This window comes from Wyeomyia smithii, chromosome 3, assembly GCF_029784165.1.
Source record: "Wyeomyia smithii strain HCP4-BCI-WySm-NY-G18 chromosome 3, ASM2978416v1, whole genome shotgun sequence".
Classification (NCBI taxonomy): Eukaryota; Metazoa; Arthropoda; class Insecta; order Diptera; family Culicidae; genus Wyeomyia; species Wyeomyia smithii.
The window spans coordinates 28,974,541-28,994,923 of record NC_073696.1 but is presented as its reverse complement, the minus strand read 5'-3'; the positions used below and the strand labels follow the sequence as shown (position 1 = coordinate 28,994,923).

Here is a 20,383-nt window from a genome sequence, read left to right as displayed (position 1 = left end):
TTGTAAAACAAACCATTTTTCACAACGCTTCCATATTCATCTCAAAACTTGCATCACTGCTCAATTATTCATCTCACGACGCCCCTATGTTCATCACACTGTTAATCATGAATGAACCACATTATCATGAATGAACGTAGCCGCAGTCCGTCGTAGTAGGTTACTTAGATATCCACTGTAGTTGTTTACGTGCAAAATTGGTATCCTAGGTAACCACTGCAGTGCTGTCGATTTATGTCAATTATGTCGGAATGATTCACTTTTTTCTCATGATTTTTTCGTATTAACAGAAACTGATCTGGCAACTTTTGGTTTTCCTCTACGCAGTGAAAACAGATGATAATACATACAGTTGAAATTTAGGAATTGTAGAAATTTATCTCATATGTTTTTGCAAATTCAAGCTTGTTTTTGGAAATTTGAGATGAACAGTTCAAATATTAAAGTATTCTTAGTGTTGTGAGTGATTTTGTTTATTGATTAAGGTAATAAGTGGTCCGCTAATGATGAAATAAACTTTGATTGGGTGCTGAACGTGTCCCCTGGTAGCCGTATAGAACAATTACATTACAAACATTACTTTGATACCGCATCATTTATGCGTTTCGTTATTTCAATGTTTTGTAATTATGTCATCAAAATCATTTAATTACACTGTTCAACAAAGGAGGAAAAATGCGGTACCTGCGAGTTCAGGCAAAATTCTAGACAAAAACTTTCTTCTATATCCTAGTTGTTACATATGATTAGGCGATTATTTTTGTGTTGTCACAAGTTATAGTGACCAATATTTTCAATGAAATCAGATATATAACCTTCGTATCCTGGTAGAAAGAATTGAAGATTGTTTTAACAATGTTGCAGTCCGAATAATTTTATGATAATTAAATTTAAGTTACGTAAAAATATAGACCGATACATTAGCACAATTAAATCAACAACGCTGAACTAATTTGAGAGATCTTGGTTGTATTTGAATGGTTGCTTTGAGTTGACTGTACAGTTGAAAATTACATACAAAATTATAAATAATACGACTGTGAAGCAAGGTTGTTAATCGATAACCTATCGAAAACGCCGATAACGATACCGTCTGTCATCGTTATCGAGGATGACGCTTACGTCTTCAAACATTATCGTCATTGTCAAAGGCGATAACTGCTGGATGGTATCGAATCGATAACGTTTGTTTATTAACAATCACTGCAAGACCAATTTTTGCATCTTCAAATATATCATTTAGATGCATTTCGAACGCAAATATGACAATGAAACATACCTTGCTATTCAATGCCTTGCTCTTTTGTGCTACAAAAAGTGCCTCAAAAGCTAGAACAATCAAAACTCGGACATTTATTTTCCTGATGAGAAGCGAAACATAAACAAATAAGGAAAAGTTTCTCTCTGTTGCCTAGTGATGCTTCGTCTCCAACCCTCCGAAGTGAAAAATCGTTTCCTCACCCCGTGCCTGCTTTTTGGTCAAATCGTTACATCACTCGCTACAACAGCAAACAAAATTGAAATAAGACGTTAGTGAGCTGATAACGTCTAGTGACTATCGTCATCGCCGATAACGTTAATGTTTGAAGACGCTATCCTCATCGTCAATAACGATACCATACGTTATCGGTAACGGCGCTGACGATTGTCGACGATATTCTATCGTATTAACAACCTTGCTGTGAAGACACTAGAACAATCTAAGGTTACTATACTGCGTTACCTATATGTCATGTCTTATTAATCGACCTATTACCGACCACCCTAGAACCACCACATTGAAATAATATATACCTATTCAAAGGAGGACTTTTGTGGTCCCCATGGTTCTGTGGTTAGCGATGTCAGTCGGCTAGCTCTCCCACACTTTTCGAGCTGGAAATTTTCTCGACTCAGCACTGGGGCACGGTGTATCGTTGTACTTCTCCTACAACATGCAAAATGTGCCAAAAACAATATCTATAACGAATTCTCTCAACTAATTTAGTTGATCGAGACCGCTATTAGCCCTCCAGGTTAGCGTGCGATATTGTTGTTTACGTACTTTGAATTTTTTAAGGCGAAAATAGTTTCATGTTCACCTCATTATGATTTATAAACTATCAAGTTCTAAATCGGTTCTTTTAAAAGATGAATAAAACTTTTTTCTGCAAAGCCGTTAAAAACTACCGGAACTGCAACATTGCAAAATAATCTTCATCTTCTAAAGTTAGATATTTTAATAATTTTAATAAAAAAATTGGTCGCTCTAATTTGTGATAACATAAAAATTAGAAGGTTTTTCTCTAAAACATTACTATCGTGATCTAGATACAAATTTCCACTGGAACTCGTTCCCTAAAGCGCTATGTAGTTTTCAACTAGGCGTCTCCATTGAATCAACAGTGAAAGGGGGCGCATGGTTAACGTTCGTATTCTAGTAGGTGGGAACTTTTGACGCACTTTAACGATGGTTAGAGGCACCAAAACTCCCAGAGACAGTTAAACAGCTATAATCTTCCATTTTTCCAGTTTGGTCATAAGGGCTACACCGGTGTTGACCATTGTTATCAGTGACCATGTTTTATCAATATTGATTTAATTATTTGCTGATATCTTTACCATTAAGTTTCAATTTTGATAATATTATTCTGCAATCAGTTAATCGTTCCATCATGGCAGTTTTGTAGCCTCTAGGTTACAGAGTCCGCTTTGACAAGCGGGTGGTTATGGCTCCTTTCACGCTGAATTCCACAGTATCTCTGCTGACTTTCCTCCTGCAAAATAAGTCCCTCTTAAAAGAATTGTGACTGACAATTTGACAGGAGGAAAAGAGGCTCAGTATAGTAGAGCAGTAAGCTTAAAACGGAATGATAGAAGCTTACACGAGCACGAACATTATAGATATGTCTAAATCGAACAGCACTTACTGCTGGCACCATCTATTGACAAATAGTGAGAAGTAAATTGCGCACTTATACACTAAGGCCTTTTTTACGCGGGGGATGCGTCCCAAATTTGTATTATGTAATGATTACTATTATTATTTAATCATTACATTGGCATTATCATCAGTGTTTTCGAATCAATCATTTTATCATAGTTCAAATCATTCAGTTACTATTTGAAATAATAATTACATCATCATATCATTTTGCCATGTTATGCCATGTTTTGACCGTTTTATTATTCAACAATGAGTTTGTAGTTTGAATCTCTATTTTATTACGTTTTTATTGTATTTCCTGAATTATTTAACTATTATAATGTCATGTTATGTTATGTTTACAAATTCCATCTGACAATTTTTGTCTTAATGAATTAAATTGTCAACTAAAGGCGATTAACAATAAATTATTAGCGAATCCACAGGCGACGTAAAAAAGTGTTGATGGGTTCGTTGAAGTCGAACAGTTCAGCAACCTCGTTGAACCTCGTAGACATAAGCCTAATCGCATCATACTGGCCGTACCGACTATACATTGCCTATGACGAATTGTATAGTACCGCTCCTGCGGGGTGGGGGTTATTGGGCCAAACCGAATGGCGACCTGACGACGAGCTCCTGTCGAGAAGAATTTCTTTTTCCTGTACATAAATGACTTTTCTTTAACTTTTAAAACACTCTCTTCCGCGCTTCTCTCCTCTTTGTATTCGTTGCTAGTACACTTTTCTTTTGGTTTTCACACAATTAACTTTCAAATCATGTCTTTTGTTTTTTCACACAATTAGCTTTCATATCCTGACTTTTCCTTTTGAACTTTTCTTCTTAATAACACGGATTTACACCCTTGCTTTTCGTTTCGTCTTTTAGAATAAAACTGACTTCGCGCGCACTTCTAACTTCGCTTACTGTTCAACGTAAAAAAGAGCGTTCACAGCTTTAGCTGAGCCTTATAAACCCTCTCAGATTTCCCGCATTTTGACGTATTTATCTCTCTTGGCAACACTTCCTGGTCGTTACTTAGGATGGTCCGAAACCCTTGTGGCAAAATCTGCCAAAGTGCATCTGCTCGCAGACCGGTATGAGCGACCCCTCCGTCCCAGACGCGAAGCGTCAGACTTGGAGGGATATCACCCATATAGAGTGGAGTAGTCGAGGTTGTAAAGAAAAGCTTGCCTCCGTGAGTGAGCCCTCCGTCCAAGACGCAAAGCGCCAGACTTGGAGTGATATCACTCACTTAGGGGGCTTTTTTGCGGAGTCGTACTGAGGGAGTGAAAGGTATATCTGAGCAGCGTTAGCTTTTATTATTGTTGGCAGAGTCAACACTTTGGATTTGGAACCAGGGGTTACAGAATAGCGGGTGAATCAATTTCATTTTTCAGGACCTTTGCAACAAAGATAATTTGTGCGGTAGATCTTCTTCTCTCCAACGTCTCAACCCCAATAACATGCAGCGGTGCTCATAGGGGGCAGCCTCGTAGCGTCATGCCAAGGAAGATGCCTTAGTGCCATACGCACGGTTTTTTTCTGAACAGCTTCCATGCGATCAATCCAGACCTTGTTGAACGGACACCAAGCGACAACCGCTGATTCGAGCATCGATCGTACCAGGGCGCAGTACAATGCTTTCATGCACAGTGGATCACGGAATCTCTCTCTTGAAATGGCATCTTCGTAGTGTGCCCGGAATGTAAATTGACTATCCAAAATTACCCCAAGATCTTTAACTTGGCTTACCCGCTGAAGAGCTTGCCCAGACAAGCTGCATGGAAAGCTAATTGATTGAAGTTTTCTGATGAAGGTAATCACATGACATTTTTCTACACACAGGGTAAGAAGATTACGGTTGCTCCAATCGCTGAAAGCATCAAGCAGCTTTTGGAGTTCCAAACAGTCTCCAAGACAGGCTATAATCCGAAAGATTTTTACATCGTCTGCGAAAAGGACGGTAAAATTGTAGAAGCGTCGTTAAAATTGTAGCAACGTCGTTAATAAACAGTGAGAATAAAAATGGACCCAGATTGCTTCCTTGCGGCACTCCAGAAGACGTTGTAAATGGCTGGGAATGTGACGACCCAAGACTGACACACACAACTCTGCCGGTCAAGTACGAACGGAACCATCTCACGAGCATGGCGGAGAGCTCCAGTTTATCCAGCTTTCGTAGAAGGATGTCGTGATTAACACGATCGAACGCAGCCTTGAAGTCCGTGTACACAGCATCCACTTGCATTCCCGCGTCCATTAAGCGAGAACACAACGAAGAGAACTGTGACAGATTGGTTGTGACGGATCTCTTAAGATAAAAACCATGTTGGTCACTAGAAATATAGTTTTTGCACGATGAAAACAGCACTGTTCTGACGACTTTTTCAAAAACTTTGGAACAAGCACATAATGATGTAATTCCTCGGTAATAAGCTATGTTGCACTTGTCCCCTTTTTTGTGTATCGGTGTGAGCAATGAATTTTTCCAACTAGTAGGAAACAATCCTTGTTGCAGAGAAAGATTAAACAGCTTTACAAGAGGCGCCATCAGTTCGTTCGAGCAGTTTTTCAACAAAGATGGCGGAATCCCGTCTGGCCCAGAACAAGTGGAATGTTTTAGCTTTCGAATTGCACTCAAAACGTGCGCTTCTGTCACTTGGAAAACTCCACAATCGAAACCCTCCTGCGTAGTATCGCGTATTGCAGCGTCAATCTGATCTGGTGTAGCAACTGAAGACGAAAAAGCGGTTTTAAAATGCTCAGCAGATAATTCGCATTTAGAAGAAGCTGTGCTAGCAGACAAATCACCGAAGAACGTGGAAGCTAGTAATCCATTTTCCTTTCGTTTAGAACGAACAAAAGACCAAACTTTTTTGGATGTTGATGTTCCGATGTTTCATGTACGTTGTGTGAAGGCTCATCATGTTGTCACCAGAATCAGTATTTTCATCAGTTGAATGTCGTCCTGCCGTTTAAAAACAAAAAGGCATCATTATAAGCTCGCTTTGCGAATACACTGGGGTCTTTTTTTACGCGGGTTATTTTTATGCGGTTTTTTTTATACGCGTCTTTTTTACGCGATTTTTTAAGTTTAGTATAAGTTTAGTATAAGTAAATCCAATAAAGTAAAAATCAATCGTATGGTTCACGACAATAAGATATTCTGTTTTATTAATCTAAATAATGCATATTTTTAATATATTTGCAATTCCCCTTGATTCAGGAAGAAGGAACAAAAATACATCAATAATTGTGCAACGATACGAGTCAGGGTCGTTGCGATTTACTTCCGTTTAAGGAACGAAAGCTTAAACATGCGGCAAAATTATTATAGAAAAGTTATTGTCATGTTCTTCAATGAATTTTTATTTTAGAAGCACTATAAACTCATTTTGTGTGTTCCATTACCATTTTTATCTCATTTTTCAAGTTTATATTTACTTCCATGTCCTTATTTTTAATGTGATCTTATTATTGAATGAGTTTTTTTTGGGCGAGTTTTTAAAATAACGCGGTTTTTTTATACTCGGATTTTTTCAACGCGGTACAACCAAACGCGTAAAAAAAGACCCCAGTATATATGCTGAGGAATCAGTAGACACTTTCTAGTCAACTAAGCTTACTCTTCAAATTAAAAATGGGAATACGTGATTAGAACGAACTAACTACCAACAATTAAAATAATAAAAATCGTTACAAAGTTTTATTCAAGCATTTTTCCGAAATTTTTAGATGGGTAGTTACTTGAATGTTTTAATTAATTTTCTATACTATTGCTACTCTGTTCTAGTTTAGTACACATTTTTTTGTCAATTTTTGTTTTGTTCGATGTTTTAGTCGGTAAATATCACTACAATAACAAAATTATTTACTAGCAATAGTGTTTTCTTACACGTTTGTGTTTGTAGCGGTGAAAGATTTCGATAAACGCTCGTCTGCTTCAAACTAACTTGATGTATTCGATGGATAATCATTGCGTGATTTCTTAACCACAAGTTTTGTACGAAATCAGGTCAAAGCTTGTGCGAACTGGAAGAACGCAAAAATTGATTACACTAAGATAAATATGTTTTGAAAATACAAATTTACTCAATAGAAAAATATGGAATTTATTGTTCTATTGCTTTTGCCCAGATTTCTTTTATTTCAATTTTAATCTTTTGCGGGCAGCAGGATTCCATTTGAAATCGATAAAGATTAAAAACAGCAAGACTTTTTTACGAAAAGAAAAGTTTTGATACCATCGTGGATAAACCAAAATAAGTAAATGGAGCGATTTGCAAAAATCATAGTATAGAATCACTTGCTACTATGCAACAAAACAGAAGGCAAACCCCTCATAAGGAAAGTCTACAAATATTCCCAAACAATTCAACTGCAAGCACTTACCAACTCAGCACATAAGCCGTGTATTGCAATGTAAGACAAGTCATGCTGTAGAGCACGTTCCACTCATCATTTTAGGCAGAATGGCAGGTTGTAACGTACATTCTTCACAAAAGCAAACGAAAATGAGAATCCGTCGCGGAGCCTGCGGGTATCAAAATGTCAATACTTGCCTAGCATTCGAATGGCTATATAGTAGCAGCAGCAGCAGTAGTAGTAGTAGTAGAACAAACACCCAAACCCGTTGGCAACATCGGACTAGCAGTTGAAAATCTCAAAGGCTGTCATAGCCAGAATGCATTTTCCTTATTGTATAATGGAGAGGAAGAAAAAAAAGCGACCGAACAAAAGCTCCCTAGCACACATATGGCAGCAGCGGTGTAAAGCCAGATAAAAACGAGAGTAAACCTTGTAAGCCTCTTTCAGCGGAAAGATAAGCGGGCCAATCGCGACTTGTACGGAAACCGTGAGTAAATGTGGCGCAAAGTAGGAAACACGAAAGTTTCCTCCCGAGCAACGTGTGCCCGTATTTGGTAGCCACATGACACGGTAACATTGGGAGGAGGCTAGAGCATAACTTGAGCAGGACTCAACCGAAGCAACGCGAGGAGAATAGGCAATGAAACGGATTCCAAGCAGGAAATCCAATTACGAACATGTGTTCGTACCTGTGTGTATATGTGAGGAGGAACAGTATAGAATGTGCAAACGTAAGGAAAACAGGCGCAGAGCTTTATGATCGCAAATAACGGTACTCGGTCCCGGTTCCGAAATAGGTTTTCCTTATGTAGGCCGACCGGATTTTCGTTCATCTTCCCCTGGGAGCCTGGTTAACCCGCTTGGTTTGCCAAACTAGTGCAGTCTTGTTGTGACTTGACGGTGTAAGAAATATGGCACGGCAACATTCGGTGGCTAGATTCCTGCATTACCCACTTACAATTATTCAAATGCGATTCAAATCCTGCCAGTGGACCGTAAAATTTTTGATTCGCCGCACATCTCTCTGCGGGCCAAATGCCGCTTCAGTAGTGCAGCACTGTGTCACAATGTCCTCTGCATATTTTATGCCCATTACTGTTTGGATTCGTTGCAGGGCATATTTCTCTTTTCGCCACAAAAAAAAAAAACAACTGGCCGGAACTGGCTCTGCGCTGTTGCTTCTAAGCGAAAACAAATTTCTGCAGTAAAACGGGCAATAAATCGTGCCATCGTTTAATATTCTCAAAATTTATGCACTCTACACTGCATGCCCCATCGCTAGAACGGCGCTACACCCAGAGTGGCCATTAAACTGGCCATTGACTGTGCAGAACCAAGAGCGCAAATTAATGTCGTGCTCCAGGAGGCAGCCGAATGATTTGTTTGCACCGAAACGATGCCGTAATTATAGCTCGGCTATCAACAGTTTTATTTAATTCCAGTTTTGGTGATAAATTTGCCCCCGCGAAAGTCGAAGCTGCAAATTATTTTTAGTTCCGAGGTTCTATTTACTCTGGCCAGCTTCGCCCAGCTGATCGGTGCGAAGCGGGTGAAGATTCAAGCAAAAAAAAGTTACAAGTATTAATTGCTGCTGAGCTATTTTCGTATCTTGGCGTCGTATCGAAATGTTCACTTTTGCATGCGGAAGGTTCGATGCAGTTGGTGGAAATGGCCATTGTTGACAGACCTACCTGGAAATAGCCGCGTCTAAGCCGATGAGAAGCTATGTTGAAGCGTGATAATCCGAGACTTAGCTATCGTAGGATATTTTTATTTATACCCACGGCGGGCAATATTTACGTACGGCAATGGTTGCAGTTTCTGTAATGAATTTGCTTCAGTCATTAGCTTGGAATGTCCAGTTGGATTTTATTTTTTATAGCTGAGTATAGTAATATTCATTTCATTATAGATTCACCAATTTATGGTTGGAAACACTCGATAATGTCCATAATCTTTAGCTTAAACTAAAAAAAAAGAAGGATTATACGTTTTTAGCCGTTCCTGTGAGTTTTGGTGTCTCAGCCACTAACATTTTTTCAGAGACTTAAATAAGTTTTCTCGTAAACATAACGTTGGAGCGACGAGCCCGGCGAGCAATTACTATCGCAAACTCTCACATAAGTTGACATGTTTTGGCTAGGGGCATGGAAATTTCGCTTTGGTCGACCAGTGTAATTCAGTTTGAAAAAAAAAAAATATTTGAAAAGTTGCTAGAGACTAGAGAGCAAGGAAAAACAGCAAGACTAAATCAGCAATTTGAAACTAGAAATTATCAGAGATTCTTATTTTGTCATACCACCGATGGTTTATACAGTAAATATTAAAAAAGTTCTCTAATATTCTCTTAGTTAAGTTCATAAACTCTCATCAAAGAAATATAGAAGTCATAGTTTTGTTTTACTATAGTTTTTTTTTTAATAAACATTCGGATATCTAAAAATTTTAAGCTGACCTTCCCACTTCATACGAAACCCCAAAAGCTTTTGCACCGAGTGTTGGTAGTGGTCAATGATTTGGTTGAAGTTGGAAGTTATATTACAAAACTGGAACGAATAGGCCAATACTCTAGACTTGACCGGTTTTAAATTGCATAGACGCTGATAGATGGAATAAAATTTGCGATTGCATTGAAGCAGCGAATGGAATGACTGTTGAGAAATGAAACTGAAAAAAATTGCAAACAAAAATACATTTCGAGCTCCCGTCAATCACATTTCCAGTGCCTTCACAAGATCCTTTCCATCATCGAGTGTTTATAAAATGTGCAACCTTGTGTTGTGTTGTGTTCCCTGACGCACAACAGCCGCAACCCGGCCGTCACTATAAACGGTGGTGAGCATAAGCGATGTTTAACCGCATTGCCGTACTCAGCGTTAGTGCGGAACTGGAAACCGGGAACGGAAAGCCTCACTCACCAGCTGCTCATGTGTGCTTCCTAATTTCGGCTTTCGCGTATCGATAATACTTCCATACTTTAGTGCTTATGCTCACTTTGAGTAGTTGGGCCCCGTGGCCTGGGGCCGAGGGCAGATTTGTTGTTGTTGTTTTTTTTTTTATTATATGTGTGTGCGCGCGCTAGATAGAGCGTACGTACGTGTCCGAACCTAACCTAACCTAACCCAACCTCGCAAAACCGCAATGCCGCTTTTTCCCGCAGCCGGCAACAGCAACAGCAGTGATTTCCTCGTTCCAGGGTGCATATGGCCACATGACAGGGTCCTCGAGGTCCGCTGAGGTTTCCATGATACTGTTGTATGCATTTTGGTAGTATTGTTTTGCCGCAACTCTGCGGATGGCGTGTAACCTAGATTAGTAAATTTGATACTGGTTGGTTCTTTTGTTTAGTGGAAAATCGTTGTTTTGATTTATTGCTTTCAAGAGAAAAGTTCTCGTGTTTTGTTTGGTTCTATAGAGTTTTTTTTTTCACCCTTCTTTCAATTTAATTTGTTCCGCTAGTAATTTATTTAATCTGGCATCGTGTCACAAGCAACGGATGCAATTATGCAGGAAAACACAACAATATAGAATTAGACATGGAGATTTTTTTCTAGCTCTTTTAGAGAGTGATTTTAAACGCGTGATTACCCAGAATAGATGCTGTTCGAGTGATTTATATGCGCCATTCTAACACGAACTCTTTCATCTTTCTTCCCAAAACAGGGTTCAGCGGATTCCAATTATTCTCAACCGTCGTCCGATCTGTCGCTAGACGAGGAAAAAGAATCGCTTCGGCGAGAAAAGGAACGTCAGGCTTTAGGCCAGTTGGAAAAAGCAAGGGTAAGTAAGAACTGGCTTGAGTTAGCGCTAGTTAACACAAATCACATTTGAACACTGTTTCTTTCTTTTTTTTCTTATTTTCAACTAAACTGGCAGGTTTGAATTCAAAATGAAGGACTTGTTCTGATATTGTTTCGCTAGTAACTTCAGTGATTATTACCAATATACTGTTTGTTATTGCCGTGATTTGATAGTAAACTGAGCTGCAGTTTTTGGTCAAACTTGACTAACTTCCATTCTTATTTTGAATTCCATGCAGGCCAATGCAACTGGACCATTCAAATTTGATTCTGAAGTAAGATCTGCTTTCCGTTTTTCCGTAACACGCTTGCCCGCGGGCAGTTGTTGCTTACTTCATGAAAATACAAGTTTACTAATTCCGAAGAACGAATTTTCTTCATATGTTTATTGTTCCTATGATCTGTTAAAATTTTATTAGTTCAATACTATATCCAACACACTTAAATTTTTTTGCCGGATCTCGGTAATTTTTGCCGAGAACGGCACCACTGAGTGCTCGGTTAGAAAAAAAATGACAGCTGTCACATTTTTTCGAAAATCTCGGTTCAACCTAACTGAAGTTTCGGCACAAAATATTAACGAGCCGAAATGTCAGTTAGGTGAACCGAGATTCACGAAAAAATGTGACAGCTGTCATTATTTTTTTAACCGAGCACTCAGTGGTGCCGTTCTCGGCAATAAATTACCGAGACCCGGCAAAAAATTTTAAGTGTGAATGCACTGTTTATTCCAAATATTTCACTTCGTTTTGTTCGCTGTTTTTAAATCTTTGCAACTTCTTTCTTTCGATCAACGGGGGCCACAACTCATCTTCTCTGATTTTTTGTAAACTTTCAAGATCTACGGTCTGAAAGGTACACAGGCTACCTGAGATGAGTTACGCCCTCTATTGATTCTCTTCACTGATTATTTGTTAGCTTTTTGTTCGAGTTTTCCTTAACTCTTTCGATTCCCTGTACTATTCTTCTTCTTCTATGATATATATTTCCACAAACTTTCTTGCTTAGCCTTCACTGCTCTGTTTGTTATGTTTAATATTCTATATAAAGTAATATTTATGTTCATACTCCTTTATGCTATGGTGGATGAAGAAAGACCGTTTTAGTGGTTTTAGTGAAACGTACTAGCCAAATTATCCTAACAAAGATGTTCTTCTGCATAGTTTTTTTTAAACAGGGTAAGGCAATTAGTGCCCGAAGACTTATATTCGTAAAGTTGATTCAGACAATTTTTCTGAGAAAGTTATTCTGAGTGATAAAATTATTTTGAGCATAGCATAGCATAGCATAGCATATTTGATCGCCCGTGTGTTGCCCGCGATTGACCAGAATCAGCTGAAATTGTACAAAGAACCGTCAAAATGGTGCCTAGGAGTAGCAAGCCATTTTCAGTGTACAATTCCTGGTGATCTTTCTTTTCACTGGTCAATAACGTAGCTGGCCACGCCCAATGCAGATCAATAGAGGAAGGGATATCGGGAGTGTTAGTTTAATACTTGTTGCTACTAGAGACCGAGGAATCCTCTGCATCATCCACAAGTATCAAAGGAAGGAATTAGTGTTAGTGAAAAGGAATTAATCTGGATCCATCGAGGTTGATGGTGCGGTCTTTTCTACACCAATTCGCGCACGATATGGTACTCCTCGGTTTCTGGACAACCGGTCACCAGGAGACGATATAAACAGAAGCACGCCACGATCGCTGCATCGGCATAGAGGAGAATTAAAGTTTTTAGTTATCTTCGACAACCTACAATCGTTGACAGTCTGTATCACACCAAACTTCGCGTTTCATCCCGTGAACTTTTTAAATTTACCTAGAAACAAATAGATTTCGTAAACGCAACAACCGCACGCCAAACGCAAACTAAGCAAACTACTGGTATCAGTGGAAAATATCACGCCGCGTTGTTTCGTGACATGATGGATAAGCGCTCAAATAACTGATAAAGCGAGTAAGGGGGAAAAAGTCATTGACCAAAGAGCCAATACGAGGCACACCCGAGCATTATACGATGTAAGGTCTATGATACGTGGTCTTTGAACTTCGAAACCGATGTATGAGGATAGTCACATTGAGCGCAGTCAAAATACCGCGCGCAAAGCCTAATGTAAAACGAGGTTACTTATGCACCTTGAGTAACATTGCGGTTCGGGGAAGAAAACCGACCAGGGTTACCGGCTAAGGATATTTACCTAAAAAGCGCGGACTTTGTAATTCGCGGAGAATTTTATATAAACTATAATACCTACTGAGTAGAAAAACTGGCAAAGTTGCATGCCTTCAAAGCAAAAAACTTAGAAAAATGCCAATATGCATATCAAACAAAACAAAACAGAATTCGAAGTTCATTTACAAAATGCTAAAACAATCGCTATCAACATTCAGTCGCATGGTCTATTGTTATGCCGACCAACGAGATTATCAAAATTGATTTAAAAAAATACTGTTCAGGGTTTGCAAGATTCGTCCAAAAGCTAGTAAAATCATAAAAAAATTCTAAGTTTATTTGCAGAATGCCAAACTGATCACAACTGAAATGCGGTTATCGTGGACGGCGTGTTGTATGTTTCCAACTTAATTATTCGAAAAAAAGTATATGTACAAATATTTTTTTGACCGAACTGCGCAAAGCTTTTTTACAAAATGTTAAACTAATAACAATGTGTGGTCAGTGTGGACCCATGTTAGCCCGACTCACACGAATTGAACATAATCATTCAAAACAGTACACTATTCGTTCAAAAGCTACGAAATCATAAATTGAATTTTAGTTTCAGGTTCATGAATCTTGAAAATAATCCTACTGCGCACACATGCCGCCGCCGAGCAAATATTTGAAAATACTGCAACACTTCGCATCGACTTCATCACGTTTCGACACACACACACACACGCAAGCAAACTTCAATCGGGGACAACACAAGCAACCATCATCTCTCTTCACACTTCACACGCATCCATCACATATGTTTGGTAATTTTGGTACTTATCTGGCCAATTGGTTGCTCAATACAGTGATTCTCGTAAAAGGAAATCACCGCACTGTCGGGATATAAAATCAAACCTCCTGTCTCTCAAATATATCATGCGAAGCTCGTTTATACTAACGTGTGCTAACGTGTCAAAGCTAAAGCCAAAATTCACACATACCACTCTGGCTGGTGGCATAGTCTCACACCATTTCGTTAATTTACTTTCTCATTATTGCACAACTATTTAACTCTCTAATTTCATTGCAATTAGTAAAACACTGTTCAAAAAGGACTATTATAACACAACACTCTCTCATTTTTTCCCTCGCACCGCTCAAGTAAAGCACGCATATATTTTCACAACACAAATATCTCGCCATTTTCTTCAACACCGCCAGGATCATTCACGAGTAAACAACACCTTTTTGGCCAATTTGCACTTTGATTGATAAATTATTCACAATTTTTCAAGCTCCACCTACGACGTTATTGATAAAGCGATTTGTTAATGAGAAATTTTTTAATATTTATCAGAGAAAACCATTAATAAATCTAAAAAAACGGAAGAGCAATTTCCACGCGCTACAACTTTGGATCGTGTTGCCAGATCCTCTCTCTGAGTGATAAAATTATTTTGAAGAGACGAACCATTTGACGCTTGCATATAAACAGCCATCATTTCCTTTGAGTCTTGATATGCATTGGAAAGTCTAAATTTAAAAAAAACTGCTCACTAGTATCGTACAAAACTCATGCATTTGCAACAATTTGAGTTTGAAATGGATGAAAGAAATTTATAATACGTCATAACTCAAGAACAATCTCATCCACTAAGCTTAGTGTATAAAAAAACGTTGGAGTAATTTTAGATCGCGAACTGACTTATAAGAACCATGGTGGATCGTCAAAAGACAACAGATGAAAGGTGGAAGTGGTCGCGGTCTTCTTCAAGAGACCACCTAATTTTCTTCCCACCATGCATGTACACTGCACATGTCGAAAGCTCCTGTAGATTCACCCCACAGTGAATACATTTTTCAGTATTTTTACTGCAAGAATCTCCCCACACTTGCCACAACGTGCCTCATTGCAGCAGTATGGCCTAACAATCCGCTGAGCAAAACCTGGCTAGGAAGTTCCGATCCGCCACACGTGACATGAAACAAGTCAGACGGAGTATATGCTTTTGTACCGCCGACGAGCACAACACGGACCGCAATTGCTTGCAGTTCAGTATCTATACATCAGGGAAAGCAGTATATTTGCAGCACATATCGCTTTCCGAGTAAAGAGATCGGAATAAGCTATATCGTTTACCTGTTTCATATCAATGACCACGACATGGAGCGTATTCTGTCCAAAGCTCGAAAATCTCATATTCAATTCTTGGAATACACCTGAATTGAAACTAAGTGTATATTTTTTCACCGTTTCCAGTCAAACTGAATTACATTTAGTTACCCTCACCCCAAAATCAACGTTTCACTGATTCGGCTGGTGTCATTTTTCGTCACGCTTTGCCATTCTTCCTTTCACGAAAGTAACGAATGTTAACAAACTTCTAGCGCTTATTTATAGCGAATTTCTTTATTCGACTGGGTCAGTGAATATCTACGCAATTGTGATTTACGATGCAAGAAAGAGATGCCAGATAGCCCCATGTGGAATTTGGGAATAAAGAAATTCGCTATTAGTTTCGTCGGGCTAAAGCAAGCATTGGGAGCTGTACATGAAGGAACATGATTCATAAAATTCGCGTTACTAGGGAACCATTTTACAAAAAAACAGTTGCAAAATAACTATCAAGCCAACGAATTGATAGAATTTTGAATAAAGACTTCAGTCAAGCAATCGTAAAGTAGCTGATATTTGAACGCACGAGAGATTCACGTCGCTATCGGCACGGTAAAAAGCTTTTGTCAGAGCATGCTGTATGAGGGATAGAATAGAATGAAAAAGGTGAGAATATAGTACACCGAATGCTGTTATTATTCGTCATCATGATCATGATTCTGTCTGGCCTTCGAAACTTCGATAACGGAGTTGTAGCAAACGTCAGGTCTTTCGAAATTTTCAAAATGTTCAACGATTCTTATTTCAATCCTGCTTTGGTCCGAAAGTAAACAACCAAGGGAACAGGAGGAACAGGGTTGGGAATGTTAAAAAATTACCGATTGGTGATGGGAGAAGGGGTTTATAAGGGACTTACATCCGTGACCTTGTACTTGTGCACTAGTACAGGGAACAACATTGTTTTGAAGCTTAAGTTGTCTGTAACAGCACGATCACAGAATCATTCCGTGTAGAAGAGGGCAGCTACGCATAAAAACAACCACACAATAGCTAGTTGTAACAGAACTGCTGATCGGCAAAACCATGTGCCATCGAATAGAACAAATAATTATTGGACGGCGTAATACCCAGTCAACATCATACCGTATATAAATGAATGAAAATTATTATAAAAATATCTCAACGAATTCAACATCGTACAGAATGTTAATTATCATGCGCAAAAGTTACTTTTTAATCGTACATGAGCAAGTCCACGCTACTTCTCAAATCGATTCTGACCGACCATTTCCGATTTCGCTGAAACTTTGCACAGTTGTTTTCAGTTGATAAAGAGGACATTCTATACTATCAGTTCTGCTGTTTCTGAAGGGCCTATCCAAAAATGTGACTGATGAATAAAATATTTTGTATCAGGAAAACGACTTGTTTGATTGAAATGGTGTTTTCAGCAAAGTTGCAGGTAATAAAATTGCGATTTAAAAAAATATATACACCGTAAACATTTTTTTTTCTGAGCCAAACATTCCAAATTGTCACAAAATCTAAAATATCTCAAAAAGTACCATTTTTTAAAATCGATTTTTTTTTACACATTGATGACGACAATATTTATTACTATCTGTCAAAATTTGGTGATGGTAAAAAAAGCTATGGACGTTTGAATATTTGATCATTTTTACTCAGATTTTTTTTGGTGTTTTTTCTGTTATTGTTATTAATTATCGCTAAGAGCATGATACAAATCCAAGTAGTTTGAACGGTTATTATTAGATACTCGTGATCTTGCAACATGTGCAAATTATATGACAGAAAGGGTTATTACTCAACAGGAGAAGAATTTTATTACTTGTGAAGTAATAGATTTATAACACGAAGGAAAATATTTTAAGTAATAAGTTAAAGTTCATTGAGCAGACAATGTGTGCAGCAGAGAAAGCGAAAAACAGGCGAACTGGAAATATGATACAGATTTGGAAAAATATACAGCATCCCGACGGGACTTGAACCCGCAATCTCCGGGATTGCGGATTTACGGGTTCAAGTTGGGAAATTGCGGGTTCCAGTCCCGTCGGGATGCGGTGTATTTTTTCAAATCTGTATCATATTTCCAATTCGCTTATTTTTCGCTTTCCCTACTGCACACATTGTCTGCTTAAAGAACTGGAATGTTAACGGGTAAAAGCCGTTGTTAAAAATAGATATTTAGTTCGAATAAAAAGTTAAACTTTTGCGTGTAGTTATAGTAACTATTTGGCTGGGAAATAATATAGGTAGGTATGATAGCATGGCAGATATAATCGATTGAATTAATTATTAATCAACAACAACAGAAAAAAATCCTCGAAAATGAGTTCTGAGATATGGATTTTTAAAAAAGGTACTTTTTACGACATTTTAGATTTTGTGACAATTTGGAATGTTTGGCCCAGAAAAAATATTATTACGGTGTATATATTTTTTTAGAATCGCAATTTTATTACCTATAACAGTGTTCATTTATTTATTTTTTTGTCAAGCAAATGAAGACTAGAGTTATAATAATACAATGTTTTCTTATATTCCATACATTCTTTCCAGTAGTTAGTCGTTTTTTGATTTGATATCTGCCTAGTGATGGCGATATTTTCGCAGTGCTGATTATAATGACGCATCGTGCGATTTATTGGGCCATTTTTTGAGTAGTCAGTTCTGTAAGAGTTTTCCGAAAATATCTTACGAGTTCCTTATTGACGCCTGGGTGCATAAAAACTTAGTTGTGATAATAATTTAGTAGATTGCAAGCGTTGAGAAATACTCTAGTAACAATATTGGTTTTATAAAAGGTTTATAGCACTTAATACAGCCAAAACAGCGCTATAAAACTTTGATAAAACCAATTTAGTTACTTGGGTAATGTCATTGCTAAAATACAGCATTGAAAGTTCGCGGCGTTCTTAAAGTGCTCGTTGTATGTCTATAAGCATGCAGCGTGCTTCATATGATGGTAAGAGAAATGCTGAAGGCTATTGAATTACATTTATTTTAATGTTGAGTTGTAACAGACTTTTGTTGCAGCAAGTATAGAATACATACATACAATAATTTCATTCTGGAATATTTAGAAACCTTCTGCATTGAATTCGCTTCATGTCGTCAGCATATACAAGCACATGTATTGATTTAAGAAGAAAGGAAGTGTCATTCACGTTTTATATGAAGAGAAGCTGGCACACGTGAGAGCCTTGAGAAACCCCAGAACACGTGAAGACAGAGTGGAGTACCTTTTTTTTACTCGTCACCTTCTTCGTGAAGCGTTAAGTCTTTTCAAAATTTACAATTTTCTTGCCTCTAAATTTTTCAAGGAAAGAGAGGGTCCCACAAATAAATCTGCCCCAGGCCCTCCAGCCCCCAAATCAGGCCCTGAGCGGACTATTTGTGTTCGTTTTGTTAAGTATGACCGCAGCCATTCCAAAAATTTTGTTCCCATTCCGTATTTTTCTCTTTTTAACTCAGTCATTTATCAACCGATTTTAAAGCAATTAAAGCAGTTATAGAAAGGGGACAAATCTTTAAATTTAAATCTAATTTTTTAGACTTTTTCACGCAATTTTTCAATTTAATTTGAAATTTGTCGTCTATTTTTGTGAGAAACACACCACAAATATACTATAATTTTGAAAGTATTTTTAATTCCGAATCAAATGAAAGCAGTTTTGTGGTTGATATTTGGCTAAGTTATATATTTTTTAAGAAAACCAGAATTTTTGGCTTCTATCGCATAATTATTTCACGGAGCTACAAATGATGAAAAAATGCAAGAATTTCTGATGTGACTTAGTGTGGGTTATAGCTTTAGTCAAGTGTTACTTGCGCGTTTACTTGAAGTTTTTCAAATACCCCGAAAATTATAAGCTATGGTCAAAACCCTGTTTTTTTACCTTAGCTCATATTTTTATGTTTGATAGGGTTATTTTTCAACCGATTTTTTATATTTTGGCTGTTTTGGAAAGGCAAAAAATAGAGTTTTTGAAACATATATATATGTCTAAAAAGTGTACCTATATGTGATGAATACAAAGTTTAAAAATAAATAAAATGTTTTATGTTATTTTCAAAATATTCCAAACTTACTCGCAATTTTTCACACATTTTTGTAATGAAGGAGTTTCAATTACTGTAAAATTTGGAAAGTTCTTTTTAGTACCAAACGAAAACAATAGGTGTTTAAATGAAAATATGTTATAATTTGGCTGAGAAATGATTTGATGAAATCTAAGGGGTGGAAAACATCAACTCATATCCCAGCCAATTATAACAGATTTTCATAAACAACACTTGCTGTTTACGTTTGGCACTAAATGTACTTTTCAAATTTTACAGCAACTAATTACAAAAATGTGTGAAAAATTGCGAATAACATTTGAAAATAACATAAACTATTTTATTTATTTTTGAACTATTCATCACATATAGGTAAAGTTTGAAAAAAATATAAATCATCTTGTTTTATTTAATATAAATCATTTTATTTTATTTAAAACTATTCATCTCATATAGGTAAACTATTTAGACATATATCTTTGTTTCAAGAGTTCTATTTTTCGCCTTTCCAAAACAGCCGAAACATAAAAAATCGGTTTAAAAATAAGCGAATTAAACATAAAAATGTGAGCTAAGGTTAAAAACAGGGTTTTGACCATAACTCATAATTTTTGGAGTATTTGAAAAACTTCAAGTAAACGCGCAAGTAACACTTGACTAAAGCTACAACCCGCAGTGATGTGACAGAAGTTCTTGCATTTTTTCATCATTTGTAGCTCCGTGAAATAATGTGAAATAATTATGCGATAGAAGCCACAAATTTTTGTTTCCTTAAAAAAATATATAACTTAGCCAAATATCAACCGATTTTCACAAAACTACTTTCATTTGATTCGGATTAAAAAATACTTTCAAAATTATAGTATATAAATGGTATGTTTCTTACAAAAATAGACGACAAATTTCAAATTAAATTGAAAAATTGCGTGAAAAAGTCTAGAAAATTAGATTTAAA

At 37.3% G+C, this 20,383-nt stretch overlaps 1 protein-coding gene across 29 annotated transcripts in view; it reads left to right on the top strand.

Moving 5' to 3' along the window:
- LOC129729905 (voltage-dependent L-type calcium channel subunit beta-1) overlaps nt 1-20,383 on the top strand; it is a 468,159-nt gene that overhangs the window by 391,864 nt on the left and 55,912 nt on the right. For 23 of the 29 annotated variants that reach the window (XM_055688787.1, XM_055688810.1, XM_055688805.1 and 20 more), the window contains 2 exons: nt 10,940-11,056; nt 11,316-11,351. In XM_055688787.1, the coding sequence (XP_055544762.1) occupies nt 10,940-11,056; nt 11,316-11,351 (153 nt within the window). The remainder of the gene's footprint in view (nt 1-10,939; nt 11,057-11,315; nt 11,352-20,383) is intronic. The other 6 variants (XM_055688809.1, XM_055688801.1, XM_055688813.1 and 3 more) reach the window with 1 other exon arrangement.